Source organism: Musca domestica, unplaced genomic scaffold, assembly GCF_030504385.1.
Source record: "Musca domestica strain aabys unplaced genomic scaffold, Musca_domestica.polishedcontigs.V.1.1 19, whole genome shotgun sequence".
NCBI classification, from domain to species: Eukaryota; Metazoa; Arthropoda; class Insecta; order Diptera; family Muscidae; genus Musca; species Musca domestica.
Window position 1 is genome coordinate 11,565,628 of NW_026712245.1, and position 16,714 is coordinate 11,582,341.

The following is a 16,714-nucleotide window of genomic DNA, read 5'->3' on the forward strand; positions in this document are numbered from 1 at the left end:
AATACAAATTTTTAGCGAAATCGATAGGAATTGTAGTCAAGACCCTCAAAATACTTACAATTAGGAGGTACCTTTGGACGCTACTCCGAAACATTGACCCAAATTCGACATTTTTTTGCGAAAAAACCAAGCTGCCAAATAAGGGACAAATTAATTGAGGAATGGAACCAAGACGAATAAAAAAGCTCAAACTAGGTCATACCTTCATGATTTGAATTTTTTAATTTTATTTATTTATTTTTTTTGCTGAGAACTCAAACTACCATAATTTGGCGAAGTTAGTATGACACGTATGACTAAAATGTAAAAATTGCAAGAAATCGGGATATACCCTTTTAGGGGGGCTATATACCAATAGGCCTGTACCAAATTTCAATTAAAATATCTATCTTACATTTTGCGAAGTATAGGGCGAAATATTTGAGGACCTTTGTGACCCTGGGAACAACAAACGCTTTTGGGATTTTGATTTACTAACCGAATACTCTCACCTCTAAATAAAATTGGCCACACCCAGATTGGCTGTTGCGCAGTTATACCGGAGGTACCGTTAAAGGGGGCCTATATGTAGATTGGACAATTGTATGGATAATTTTCTTCTAGAGAAGGTAGGATCCGTTACGAACTCAAAATACTAAAATTGAAAAGAATCCGGTGAACATTTTTGAACTATACCAAAATGAAGATCTATATGAGAAATTCTTTGCAAGGAGGCCTTTTTTAAATGATATGAACATAGAATGCCAATTTACAGCACATTCAAAAATGCTTAAAACATTTCAAATCTGTCACTACAGTTATGTGAGGCTATATCAAAACGTGGACTATATAACCTATTTTCAAGACTAAAAAATTCGATGCATCTGAACAATTTTATCGACCTACATCATTCCCTTCGGAAGCAAGAGTGATTCTCTCAAACGGATGGACCGACAGACGAACCGACATGGCAAAAATGACATAGAATTTTATGCTGATCAAGAATATACAGATTGTGTGGTCTTAAATTTCGAAGAGTTACAAAGGGAATGGCAAACTTGGTATACACTTCATACTATGATGAAGGGTATAAAAATGTCCTGCTGTAGAATTCAACTAACGAGTAAAGTTTGAAATTTAAATATCTTTAAATGTTTAGGGTAAGATAAATCTCCAACTGAAAGTGGAAATAAATGGGACTGTTTGTGTATCAGGGTGTGATTAGGATGGGTTTTGGAAAGCAACCATGGAGGTATTGAACGCGTTTCTTTTTTTTAAATTAGTAAATCAGGGACGCATCCAAAAACAGTAGTGAGATTCTCTAACTCATTTTTTGAGTTACCGACAAAAATCGGTAACTTTGAAACCCAAAATGTTGATATAAAAAGGAAGTTAAAGTTGAAAACATTGGTATTTATCGGTAGGTCTTAGAGACTACTTTAATTGCCGAAATTATAAGCATTTTAATGTTAACGATTTTTGCCGGAAATTCAAAACATGAGTTAGAGGATCGCACTACAGGTTTCTCATCTGTATTCAACCATACATACTGCATATAATCGTTTTTTATACCCTACAACACTTTGTGTTGGGGGTATTATAAGTTTGATTGGGCCAAAAATTATGTAACACTACGAAATATTGATTTCCCACATAGGAAAGTGTATATGGATCTTCCTATCTCGCCGAGCTGAATCGATCTAGCTATGTATGTCCGTCTGTCCATGTTAATTTGTATTCACTTACAGGTCGCAATTATGCTCCGATCTTCATGAAATTTAAAATGTAGATGGGGTTAATGTCAGAATAGAACCCTATTTCTTTTTGAGATGATCGCATAATATTTAGTGGTTGAAATGGACCAAAAACTGAAAAATTTCCTGATTTTGCAGTTGCTCTACAGGTCACAATTATAAACCAATTGACTCGAAAGTTAGTACGGGGCTAGAGCTTTGGGCTGGGCAGAAGTCTTCCAATTTTGATGGTCATCGGATAACATTAAGTGGTTGAAATACACCATAGCATTTGTGATAAATAAAAGTCAAATTTCCATTAAACCGCGAATGCCGGCGAAATCGCAAATAGACGAACAGGTCAATTCTGACCATTACGTAGATGCCGATATACAATGTATATATACAAAGGAAGGGATGTTAGCTAGAATGCTTATATCTCCAGAATGGCTGGAGCGATTTTGACAAATTTTTGTAAATTTAGAATGCCCTTTTGGCATAAAAGTATAAAATATAAAAAATCGCATAAACAGATAACAATAATGATGTTAATATAGACTTGGAAGTATTTTGTGACATTATTTTATTTTTTCATATTTTTTATCGCATGCGATTTTTTCAATTTGATTTATAACATTGAAGTGTATATTTTGTAATATTTTTGCACTTTACAACACAGGTTGGGGTTATTATTTATATACAGGTTGCAATTATCGTCCGATCCTCACGAAATTTTTGACAAAGGTAGGGTTAGGCTCAGAAGGGCTTCAAATATGTCCGCAATGTATTTAGGGGTTGAAAAGGACCAGCAACTCAAAATGTTCCTGATTTTGCAGCCGTTATAATAGTCACAAATAGAAACCAAAGGACACGAAATCTTGCATGAAGTTAGAATTTAAGACAGCGGGTAGAATGGACCACTACTTTTGTGTGAAAAAATACCAACATTATTTACATGCGATTCAGATACACTATAGGCGAACTTCTAGCTTTTTTATGCTGATTTCGTTGATGAATATAGCCAAATTGCTTTTGGAGATGATCGCAAAATATTTAGGGGTTCAAATGAACCAAAAACAGAAAAAAAATCCTGATCACACAATTGAAGACAATTGACACGCCTGAGAAGATCGTTAAGCACAGCGAAGAATTCTAGCATTTTGGATGACCATTGGATTATATTTAGCCGTAAAATGGACCACAAAAACTAACAGCACGACGGAGTGCATAAATATCGGGAAAATGTCCCTGGTCAAAATGCTAAGGGTAATATCTGGGCGGTGCTCCGTGACATAATTTCAAAAGCGAAATCTTCCAAAATGGATTTGGACATGAGGGGGCTTCTCACATATTGTAGTGTTGTAGGGTATCACATGGTCGGCCCAGCACGACTATAGCCTTTGCTTACTTGTTTTTTTTTTCGTTCGGTCGATTGCAATGTCTTGGTCCACAATCTGGTACACGCCATACGAAATCCGCTTAGTTTTTCTTAATGATCTCGTTTTACATTTTCCCACGATTAATTGTCAACCCAATGACAAGTCAGTCAACTTTTCATGATTTGATATTAAAGTAAATTTATTTAAGATTCATATGACACTTTAATTATGATGTACTCACTCGCCTAGTTAGATGCCTGCCTGCCTATCCATTTATTTTAGAACGTCTCAATTACTGACACTGTCATCATTAGCTGATATTTCCGATTACCACCAAGAGGAGGAGAATGAGAAGAGAGAGGATCGGTTTGATTAATCACTCTTGAACACCCACCCATTCCAACGACCGACCGACCAACTGTCATTTGATCTGTTTACACAACACAAATTGCCGCCCACTCGTGATGTATGATGTGATGTGACTACGTCTGAGAGACTAGTTGTCTAACTGACTGGCGGATCGAGTGTAACTCTGAATGAATTACACTGATTTTCACATGATAAAAACAATTAATGATCGTATCATTTGAAATTAACTGCTGGTTACCAGTTAATGTCTGCCAACAGAGATAAGTTAATAAATTGTCGCGGCAAACCCGTTGCCAGCTGTTGTGTCGTTCGCGGTGTTGAACTTTGGTTCGTCTTTTAGAATAACGAAATCTTTGCCATGACACTTGAATTACAACACTAGAGAGAGAGAGAGAGAGATATAGAAAGAGGGAGAAGAACGGAAAAACGCAAACTCTTTGGCCATGACAAGACACCACAGAGACTTGGTAGTTTTGGAGTCTGATTGAAGGTTATGACTACAACAGCTAAATTCAGATGCCAATTTTGATTGTGGTTAGAGTTTTGTGGTTGGCAATAAAAACTACTTTTAATTAATATTTTTTTATCTGCCAAGCAAATATCATGGCTCAGAGTGCCACCAGCAGCAGCTATTCCATCTAAACATGCCAATATTTGAAGCGATTACAGATTATCATAACTGATATATGTTTGCTTTTGTTTTTGCTTTGTTCATCTGCAGAAAAAGCCAAAGAATAGGAGGGGCGAAGGCATGGAAAACAAGTCGGTTCTTTTGTGACACACATTTCTGTTTGATTGTAAAACCCAAAATGACATGGAGACATTCATTCATCCATCCAAGCAATCTCAGTTTTTGTTCTGCATCTGCTCATAGAAGTTTATATTTCCCCAGAGAATGGAAACTGGTGTCGGTCCGACATTCGGTTGGTGTTTCTGATGTTCTGTCATGTTTGACTATGGCCAGTGTTTGGAAGAGTTGACATAGTTTCTTCACTCAGATAATTCCACCCAGCAGCTGATGTTCTTTGAAGTCGTGTTATGCGAATTTGTACTCGCACTTGATAAATGACATGAGAGATGATTGTTATGTCCAAAACTATGACCATTTTTGTTTTTGTAGGTGTCTGTGTGTGTCTGTTTGTCCGACTGCCTGCTTTTTCATGTTGCTGACCATGGCTTTGATGTAGAACAACAAGCATTTTATTACAATTTCATGCCATAACACATATGGATGTCCTTTCGACTAAGCACACATAAATTCGGACCAAGAGCACTTTGGTGACACAATTGTTGTAGTTTCGCCCCGCCGCTACCAACACCACCAAGAAGAAGTAGCTTTATGGTCAATTACAGTGGTTTGATTTTGGTGTAATTTAGCTATGTTTTCGTGGGAACTCTACCAGTTTTTTGCGTCATGAAAATGGAAAAAAATGGTTACACTAATTATGGCTGTAAGCAGTTAAATGAGAACATTTTAACCCAGATATTGGGGCCAAAAACCTTGGTCAGTTGTGAAACTATATTGGCACAACTTTACAACTGTAAAAAAGACCACCGTCTGCAAAAAGTGAAAATTCCGGCAGAATACTTTTGGTAGAAGGGAGACGAATGGTATCCGTATCCTTGGATCGACTAGATGGTTGTCCCATAGTAACCAACATGTCGATCGAATTAGAAACTCTCCTGCTGAAATGGTAGTGGAGCGTTTCAACAGTGTTTACCCAGGAACAATTTGGTAAGCACATGCGCCACTTTTGTACTTACTAGTAATGATAAGGAGCGAACATAACGTCTGTATCGAGTACCTAAAATTAATGGGTTATTGAGTAAGAGAGGCAAAAAATGTACATGTCCTACTTCAAAATACAAAGTCACTGATTCGAATCCCTACGTCAATGAGAAGGTTGCGAGTTCAACCCCTCCATCGTCCAACAAAACGAGATGTTAAAAAGTATCACTCGGTTTGGCCGACAGATGTACAGTGGTTTCAATTTACCTGCATCAACATTAGCTGCGCATTGGCCTTTGCAGACCAAAAAACTTTTTTTATGCCATTTTTTTCTGAATACCTTTATTTGAATTGTATTTAAGTGCCCAATCGATAGCTGCACATTGGACATTCCTGCCTCGAAAATTTGGTAATTTTTTTTTAATTTGGTTACAAATGTTGTATTTATCTGCACAAGAAAATTTTTTGCAAACTCAAAGAAGACACTAAAAACTACCACTTCGTTTTTGTTTTTGTATTCGCAAAAACAATAACAACACAAGAAAAGAGCATGCATTAAAAACATATTCTCGCTTCCTCTCCCACACTAAAAGATGGTTATGCTGGATAAAACACCACTGATGCTCAAATACATATGTTGTGAATTTGTCTCTCTGAGTTTGTCTATCCATTGCTTAACTACTTTTGATGAGCTAAAAGAGAACACTCTTTTGTTTGAAGTTTCGATGACGCTAATGGTGAGCATTGCTTGCCTAGACAATTCATGAGAATTATGAATTATTTATTTTATGTTAAATTATTGTGTTTAATATAATTAAACCACTTAAACTTTAAAAGAATCCCCATTGATTTTGGCTGACTATTACACGTACGTAAGTAAAATAAAGATTGCTGCTTTGTTGTGCACGAATAGAAAATTAAAGATACCTGCACTTTTTGTGCACGTAAGTAAAATTAAAGATACCTGCTTCATTGTGCAGATAAATGCAATGAAGCTACCTGCATTTTGGGCATTGCTGCACAAGATGTCGTGCAATTTTTGATTGTGCAGGTAAGCAAAAAATACTGTACATATATCCTCAGCCAATGTTCGATTATTAAATATATTTTGATTTCTGTTATGATTATTCAAATTTTTGACCCTCTATGGAGTGGGTTCCGAAGAAATGGGCCATTATTGTTCATTTCGTATCGGACCTAAATATATATGATATAAATATTGCGACGTTCCAGGTATAGGACCAATGTTCTGATCTCTTCCATATTTATAACAAATCTTGTGTTGATGGAAAAATTGAGATATACTAAGTCTAAATGGAATCGGATGTTAATTTTGCGTTTTATAAACTTCGTAAATGTTCAAAATTTTGACCCTTTGTGGGGGAGGTACAAGAAGGAGTTGGCCGTTATATCCAATCTTTATAGCACATTTTGTGTTAGTAAAAATAATGGATAGTGTGAAATATGAAGAGAACCGGAAGCCTTTTTAGGATTTTATGACCGTTTTGGTTGTTCAAAATCTTGAACCCTATGTGGAGGAGGTACCAGGAGAAGTGGTCCGATCTCTACCATCTTTATAACATATCTTGTGTTGATGAAAGTGTTGAAATATACCATATATAACCTTTGTGGAAGAGGTACTTGATGGAATGGACCGATATTTTCCACTTTCGCACCTGACCTAGCACTGATGCAAATATTAGGATTCGCAAAGTTGGAACAAAATCGGATCATCCTTTTCCTTTCTGTGTAGTAAAATATTTTTTGTTTTTAAATTTAGACCTTTTGAGGCGAGGTACCAGAAAGAGTGGATATTGCCCATTTTCGAACTCAATCTATGTTTGGCAATAATATTATGATGTACCAAGTTTGGTTCAAATCGGATACTCCCTTCGAGAGCTATCGAGCGCAGCAGCCAGCAGTCGGGCGGACATCACTAGTTCGACTCCATATATCCTGAAACGGATTTGGTTCAAAGAGACCTAGGCACATTTTGGACGTATGTGTATTTATATATACCCTCTCTAGCCATATGGCTGAGGGTATAAAAATATGAATCTAGGGTTCTAAAAATATTACTTATTCTTTGGCTCTTGGCCAAATTGGAAAATACTATGACATGACATTGTTAAGATAAGAGGTAGTAAGGAGTTTTGTAAGTAGTTACTGACGGTAAGATGTACTTAATAGGCCCTTGTTTGTTAATGATATTTTTTGCAGGACAATCCAATTTGATTAGTGACAACTATTTTCACATATGCAGACAAACTTTACATCAAAATATTTTTTTGCTATCTTCCATCTTATCTGCGTTCCGAAATTTGTGTATGTGTCGCTCATTTCCTGCTTCTTATCTTCGAGTGTAATGCTTTGAAATATGACCAACTAATATAAATTTATTGTGGTTGGAAAGTAGTCGTCAGTAGGCATTGCTAATAGAGTCATAAATCGTACCCCAGAAAAGTCACAAGTGGACATGGACATTATGGGAGATTGTCTGGGACAAATTGTCGGCAATCAAATGCGTACAAAAAATAAATTGACCAATTCAAAGAAAACGAAAACAATTCACAGCCAAAGGATATTGAATTTATAAGAGGAGATGAGTTTCATCACACTTTGTAATTTAGATATCGCATAGGAGGAAGTGTTGGCCCTTCCCGTAATAAGAATGAAAGCATTTGAAATATACATATATTGGCTTCTTCTGTTTGCTTCAATGTATAACCAGTCTTAAAAAAAAACAGGAATGGAATTTCTTGAACACCGCCTCAATTGGACTAGGAATGCGAAGTCGAGAGCAAACATTTATATTTCCACGTTTGTCTTCAACCTTCGGAAAAACCTTAGGTCTTTCGATTTTGCTAAAGTTCGATTTTCGATTTTTTGCTTTCCACCAAAATTCGAAAAATTCGACATCGATTATTAATGTGTTTATTTTTGTTAAATAATAGCATCGGTTTTTTACATTTTAATGGGCGTAAAAAAATTAAAAATAAAATCTCATTATTGTTAATTTTTTTGACTCGATCTATCAGATCTACCTATTCTCACACAAATTCTTCTTTGTCACACAAATATTTCCTTTAATTCCAGAACTCCATAAAAATGTATTCCAATGGACTTAAACATCAAACAGATATCAATTAATTCTCCTAAATTTTTTTTTAGATTTTCTGTTTTCCATAAAATTTTAATTAAATGCACATAAATTGTTCTTTGTGATTTCTAAAGCAGTGGAATGTTTTTCTTTTCCAAATCTCAATATGATATCTACAAAAAGTTGTTCTTGTGAAATCCTAAAAGGACACACATGCAAAAAAAGAAAAAAACTTTCAATTGGTTCAAAAATAATTCGAAATATTTGCTATTGAAATTCCAAGAATGTTCACACAAAAGTCCAATATCAGCAAAACAACAACAACAGCAACAACTCGATTTGGCTTTATTAAGAAATAAGGAATTTTATAAAATTCCTCAAAAACATTGTGGTTTCATATTTGGAAAATATTTTATTATTTTTACCTCTTTGTGAGCTCTGTGCTGCACAATCATTTGAACATAAATAATTTATTTTGCAAGCTACCTACAACATGTGATAGATGTAATATCCTGGTATGAATGTCCTGAGTAGTTTTATGTCATCAACACTATCGCATGCCTGCCAAATGGAATGATGAATGGAGCACTTCGAACTTTTGATTATGTGTGTGAATGTATGTTTGTATGTATGTATTTAGATTCATGCAAAAAATGTGAGCAGTGCTGCCGTTTGAGTTGATAAGCGACCAATATTTTTTAATGGGGCGATTTTCGTAAGATTTCGTTGGGTATTCATATATAAGCTTGGAATATCTTTGTTATGACAATATTATTTGATGACGATATTATTGAATTAAAAGATTAACTCAAATCCCACAATACCTGTAATTGAGCGTGTCAAGTTCTAAAATTATATATAAGAAATACCCCAGACAACTTACTACCAATATTTGAGGTGTAGCCCTTATGAAAGGTACCTCAGTGTTTAAGAAAGAGAGTCCCAACCTTCAACAGAGTGGATTGTAATTATACATTCAAGTTTTCATGGAGCTAAAACCAATTCTAAAAAATATTTAAAAAAAGGTTCGCTGATTTTTATAGCACCTACACGGACTTCTTCGGATATAACATAGTTTTACCGAACCGAAATTTAGAATATAGCTTCAACTTTTTATACATTTTTCCACAACGATGACGCCGAATTTAACGTCCAAATCTGGTACATCGTAATAATATCGGTCCATATTGGTCTACACCTTTTGGTACCTCCACCACAAAAGGACAAAATGTAAAAAAAATATTTTTTACTTTACAGAAAGGGAAACGATGATCCAATTTTGCTCCAACTTTGCAAATCCTAATATTTCCATCAGAGCTAAGTCAGTTGCTACAAAGGGTCAAAATTTTGAATAATTATAACTCTTATAAAATGTGATGTAATATTCCGATTGTCTTCCAACTACACACATTACAATATTTTTATTAACCCAAGGTCTGGTGTGAAGATGGAATATATCGGTCCACTTCTTCTGGTACCCCCACAAAAGGGTCAATATTTTCAATATCCATAATATTTTCAAATTCATTAAAACTTGACAAATCTCAATATTTCTATCAGCACAAGATCTGTTATAAAGGTGGTAGAGATAGAACTATTACTTCTGGTACCTCCCCCGCAAGGGTCAAAGTTTTGAATAACCAAAACGATTATAAAATCCGAAATAAGCACCCGCTTCTCTTCATATTTCACACATCTCATTATTTCTACTAATACCAGATTTGCTGAAGATAGGATATATCGGTGCACTCATACTAGTACGTCCCCCACAAAGGGTCAACACTTTGAATATCCATGGAGCTCCTAAAATGGAAAATAAATATCCGATTGCATGCAGATTTGGTATATCTCAATATTTCCATCAACGTAAGATATGTTATAAAGATGGTAGAGATCGGACCATTTCTTCTGGTACCTCCCCCACATATTCAAGATTTTGAAGAACAAAACGCTCAAAGAAATCGAAATAGGCATCCAACATGATATTTATTTAGGTCCGATACGAAATGGACGATATTGGTCCATTGCTTCGAAACCTACTTCATAGAGGTTCAACCATTTAAATAATCATAACAGAAGTCAAAATATATTTAAATAATCGAATATTGGCTGAGGGTATATATCTGTCGGCAAAACCGATTGATTTTTTTTAATTTTTATTTTTAGATATTCCAAAACGTCGATAGATAAATATAGAATTATTGTCTCTAATGTATGCTATTTTAATATATTTTTATAATATTCAAAATACATTGACATTTTTAAAATACCTTATTAAGACTGCACCTTCCAAGTATTGACTTTCTGAAGATCCTAGTGGTATTTTTCATAAAGTTCTCTATAATTTCTTTGTGTTCTTAACGGCAACCAACCCTATCCCGAAAACATATCACCCATACGAGGATTCACTTTTTCCGTATTTTGATGCCATTAACAAAATTTAGTTAGATCAGGACGACCGGGACCGGGACATTATCACTTTTCTGATAATGGTATTTTTCATTTCTTACAAATTCCATTTTTGGTAGACAATATCTGCAGTGGCAACCCTACGTCCTAGAGGCACATGGAATTGATATCCACTCCAATGTAGACCCATAGAAGTACTATATTACAAATAATTGTATCTTTGGCAAAATAAGCCATGTGAACTAAGCCAGATGACAAACTTATTAACAATTTAATAAATTACATATTAACGAAGACTAACGAAAGTTTCGTTGTTGCTTGTTGTAGTTGTTGTTGTGTTTGGCTTACTAATCATAAAATGATTTTCGACACCAACACTACTCGTCGTTCGTCGGTTGTTGCTTTGTCATTAAAAACAAACAAAGCATAAAAATGTCTTTTGCCGAAAGCTGTCAAATAGACAAACGAGCTGTCGCCTTCTCAGATGTATGGCAGTCGGTATGGCTCATGGCTGGCTATGTAAATTTCGAGAGCCAAGTAACGCCATAACAATCACAGGCCATTAAATGGATTTTACCACCTGTCTGGTGGCTGTGTGTCGGGTTGAAAGTGCCTGCCAGCCAGGCAGTGAGCCAACCAGCCTGTCTGCCCATTTGCCCATGTTGTTATATCATTCACATGAGAGAAGAAATCGAAAAAATCCTGTTAAAATGACAAATATATCGGACGAAAAGGCTGTCGGTTGGTTGGTTTGGCCGCAGATTTTATGCGCCTTGGGGTATTTTTGCCATAACAAAGACATTTCCAGTTGTAATCGGACTGGACCAAGCCATGTGAATTTTGAAATTGAAAAAGCCTTGCAATTTGTTATTTTATGCGACAGTTGTAATTTTGTCAAAAAACAGCACACAGTATTTCAAAATCGCCCAAAAAAGCAAAGAAAAATGAAATAAATTGTGTGCCTTCCTACCACTAATCCCTAGAAGTAGCCCAAACTGAAATGAAATATTGAAATGAAAAGAAATGAAAAATCGAAACATGTCAATGTTGTGAACAAAAGTAAAAGGTGTTGAGGAAGTTATGACTGCAACGTATGTTAATTTGGCAACATAAGCCAAACCATTGCCTGAGTGTGAGATTTATAAGGTTCCAGCAACAACAATAAAAAACATTCGTGAAATGTTGCATGAAATTGCATTTTTTTTGTGAAAATATTTTATTTGAAATTAAATTAAATTGTTTTTTTTTTTTTCTTTCTGTTTTAGGACGATTCGGATAACATCTATTCACGCTATTACGTGCCGGGCACCGTGACCCGCAAAAAGGAGGAAGAACTTGGTTCACCCACATCTGTATTGGAGTCCAGGCGTCAATATGTCTTGCAGCAAAGACAAAATAAAGGTACGTTTGAATGCACAAAGAAAATGGAGATATTTTGTGAGAATGCAAAAATAAAAATTTTGAAAATCGAAAAGTAGAAACATGGCAAAAAGTAATGCGATTTTAAGAGGATTAGTAAAGAAAGCGCTGCAATTTAAGAATAAACTGAATATTATTCTATTATAGGATAGATTAAAAGAAAATAGAAAAATCAGTCATATATTTTGTGGTGCAATAACTCCCTTATAAGTTTTTCGTATCGGACCCCTATTGCATAGAATGTAATAAAAAGAAATCAATTTTTACCTATAACGTATAAAACGAACCTTGGATTAGCCTGGTCCTATTCCTGTCCATATGCTGTAGGGTAGGTCCCAAAGAAGATGGACACATTCCATTTCCCCGCTTGGTCTCATATAGATAAAAATGTGGGGCTTTGTTTTTTTTAAGAAAAACTTGACCTTTGTAGAAGAGATTCAAGAAGGCGTCAACTGATTTCGACTATTGTTTTCTCCTGACCTAAGGCTGATCCTGACCGTATCATATGAAATTTGGACTATAGGAGCATTGAAAAGTACAGAATAAATAAATTATGAAATTGAATAAAAAATCTAAAATTTATGATTCTTTCTAGGGATTTGTCTGAAGATTGAACTTAAAAAAATAAATAATTAAAAAAGAATAAAAACCAAAGAAACCAAAAAAACAAAAAAAAAAAAAAAAACAATTAATTCGGCCGGTCGAAACTTTGAATATCATCCACCATTTGGAACGTATTTGGAAATTTTCAAAAAATAAAATCCGTTACAAAGTCTTTTAAAATCATAAAATACCGAATATAGCCTTTATATTGAGGTCTTTGCGAAGAAGTGGACCTGCATTGGCAACTTTTGTCATAAGTCATTACAATATTCAAAAATGAAACATGAACAAAAATCCGGTGAATAATCTAGCTGAAATCATAAAAATGCCGAATATCAGGAGGTGCCGTTATATGGGAGCTATACGAAATTTTTCCCATAGGTTGTGGTAACCCTTAAGATCTTCTAATACGAAATTTGAAACGATTCCAGTAAATAATATTGCTGAAATCATCAAAATACCGAATATCGGAAGCTACTGTTATGTGGGGGCATACGAAGACGTGGACCACAAAATTTTTTGTCATAGGCTGTAGCATCTATTACGAACCTCAAATACGAAATTTCAAACATTTTCAGTGAATATTGTATCTATAATTGTGAAAATGGCGAATATAGGGATGTACTAATATATGGGGCCTATACGAAGACCTGAACCTGCATAGACAATTTTCTGTCATAGACTTCAGTTTCGAACAATACGAACTCTAAATACAATTTGAAACAACTCCGGTGAATAATGTCGCTAAAATCGTCAGAATATCGAATAACGGGGGATATCGTTGTTTGTGGGCACTACGATATCGACATAGACATTTCTCTTCCAGGGGGTAAAGTGCTTAAAAGGAACTTCTAGTATGGATTTTTAGACAATTTCATTAAAAAATGTAGCCAAATCAAATATAGGGAGGTACCATTATATTGGGGATATACGATATCGTGGACCCACGTAGACAATTCTCTTTCCGGGGGAAAAGTACTCAGAAGGAACTCCTTTTGTGGATTTTCAGACAATTTCAAAGACAAATTTAGCTACAATCATCAAAATACCAAATATTCGACGTACCGTTATATGGGAGCTATACGATATCGTGGACATATAGACCATCGTCGACCTGGAGACAAAAGACTGATCTGTGCAAAATTTTAGCTTCCTATCTTTATCAGTTTTGACTCTAGCGTGATAACAACAGGGATAGGGCTAAAATTAATATTTCGATGAGTTACAAACGGAATGACGAACTTAATATACCCTCCATACTATGTATGGTGGAGGGTATAATACGCTTAATAAAAGTTGCTTCTTCACCCTCTTTTCCTAGCTCTAAAATTGATATTTCCCTTGACTTCGCATCAATTTAAACGCTTTGCAAATATAAACAAAATATCTTTATCTTTTCAATTTCAATGTTTCGAAAACTATCTCAATTTATGCGCAATGCTCTCCTCTAAGTGGATTAGAACATCGTTTTGTTTTCAGAATATATCTTGGTTAAGTGTTCACCAACCAAAAAGGAAACAAAAACAAATCGAAAAAAGAAAACTTATCTTAAAGCCATAGCGTTTGACACCATAAAAAAACGTTTGTCAATGCCTTAGCATTGCACTAAAATGTCATTTCAAGTTTCGTGTTATTGAATCGAACGAGGAAAGATTGTCACTTCGTTCGGGTTTTTTTATTTTTATTCTGGCATTTGAAGCCATTGGTATGCAGTGTTTTTTGGCATCACGGTTATCGAAGGTGTTAAAATGCGATTTCTGGGTGTTTGCCTTCAAACGCGAAGTGGAGTGAATAGAGACAGGGTAAAAGGCTGCGAACAAATGAACGGTGTAAAAATGTAACACTAACTATGACAAGATGCATGCTTTCGACCTAGATTCCGTTTTTTTGGCTGCCAAAAAATAATTTGTTTACTGTTCGAGCGAGCATGTTGACACTTTTTGGGTAGCATGACAAGAAAAAAAAAACTAGAAGAGAAAAATGTAAAAAAACATACTGTTGTGGAAAATAAGCTCGCTGGATATTTGCTCTGGCTTTTCGGAGTTCAGAGCGTAGGCAGGATTTCTTGGTGTTTGATACTCCTTTTTGGGTTGACACCTAACTGTAATTGGAACTCCTTGTAATTTTGTTTTCCTTTTTTTATTTTTTACTTTCAGCCTTTGCCAGTGCCCATCATCGACGTATTGTAAAGGAGGGCTCCTGTCGCATACCACAACCACGAGTTGAACGCATTCGTCGTGACTCTTGGAAAATCTACACACCGCATTGCACAATTTTACATCGCTGCGCGGACGATACCGGCTGTTGTCCCACAGAGCGTCAAACCTGTGCCCCCAAACGCACAAAGAATGTGGATTTATACTTTTTTGTAAGTAATTTTTTGTGGTAGTATTAGGATGATATAAAGTCAGCTTGCATACATTATGATATTTGTGATAAATGGCTGAGATGGATTTAAATATTTAAAACTTTTAATGTCTACGCACACAATTTCCGCCGAACAGCCATATATTTAAATATGACTGAGAGTGAGGTTATCTATCTATTTATTTATTATTTCCGATTCTTGGAATTATTGAAACACATAAGCTCTATTTTATAAGGCATCTGAAAAATACGTGAAAATAATAGCTTGAAAATGTGATTTTCTATTATCGATGTATCTCGGAAAAAAAGTAGAATCAAAGGTCAACATTTTGAGAACTTTTTATGCCCTACAGTACACACCCACAGTTCGGTTTACAGTACACTATTATTTCTTTATGCATTTGTTTGTAACACGGAGAAGGAAGAGAGATAGACCCATAGTTCATCTGAATAGAATCACATTCTGAGTCGACGTATGAATGTCCGTCCGTCCGTCTGTCGATGTATTTTTGTAAAAAAAGTACAGGTCGCGTTTATTGTCCGCTTTTGCACCAATCAATTGTTTGGCCCAAGAATGAGCACTATTAAAATTGGTTCAAATGCATGGGTTTAAATTAGATATAGCTTCCATGCATATACAGGGTAAGATAAAAAAAAACTACAATAAAGTCGAACGCCATAATTTTTAAATTTTTTAAATTTTATTGAATGAAAGCAAAAAATGTCGGAAATAGCATCAAACTTTAGAATAAGTTTAGATTTGTTCTAATTTGGCTCGAATTATGGGCTTCAAACGACCAATGAAACCGTCACACGCTGGACAAATTTTGCGGTATTTTGGCCCATTCCCGGCGGAGCGCTTGCTTGAGGTGATCGACACTTTGGTATTCTTTAGTGCCAACCTTGCTTTCCAAAATGCTCCAGACACAATAGTTCAACGGATTTGTATCCTCTGATTTTGGCGGCCATTGTACGCTGGAAATGAAGCGAGGAACCTCATTTTGTAACCATTCTTGGTGATGGTGCTCAGTCCGGTTGGAATGTCCAAGGTCTGCGGCCAAAATGTTTGCGTGCCCAAGGCTTTAATACACCCTTCAGAATATTTCCGCGATAATATTCGACATTTATTCTAATGCCACGGTCGATTAATACGAGCGGAGAACGGTTGTTATGCGGCCCACACCATCACCATGGCCGGCGCTTGAGTTCTGGTGGTCAACCGAAGTTGCACATTTTCAGCTGACCTCTTTGGCAAGTAAACACGATCATGTTCCGAAGAAAACCAAATTCGGCAGTTACCACTTTCGCTCTTTTGAGTCTATTTTCTTTCTGTTGGACTTTTTGGAATTTCAATGGCTTTAGCCCGAGCTTATTTTTAATATTTGACGAATATAATATTGCCATATGTTCAACTCACGAGCCATTTTTCGGTCACTGCGACGCGGGTTTCGATCAAGTCGCTTCTTTACTTTTTGAACCATTTCTGCTGATGTTGCCGTTTTCTTCCGTCCACTTCCTTGACGTCGGGCTACGCTACCAGTAATCATGGTAACGAGCGATGGTAGGAGACACAAAAGATTTATTCAAATTTAAATGCTGGAGTGCTCCAACGATAGCCACTTGTGAT

At 35.6% G+C, this 16,714-nt stretch overlaps 1 protein-coding gene across 1 annotated transcript in view; it reads left to right on the forward strand.

Moving 5' to 3' along the window:
* Window positions 1-16,714, forward strand: part of LOC101888469 (probable serine/threonine-protein kinase DDB_G0280133) — a 226,970-nt gene that overhangs the window by 188,136 nt on the left and 22,120 nt on the right. Inside the window, exons 2-3 of the mRNA XM_059121296.1 lie at window positions 11,964-12,099; window positions 14,877-15,088. Of these exons, the coding sequence (XP_058977279.1) occupies window positions 11,964-12,099; window positions 14,877-15,088 (348 nt within the window). The remainder of the gene's footprint in view (window positions 1-11,963; window positions 12,100-14,876; window positions 15,089-16,714) is intronic.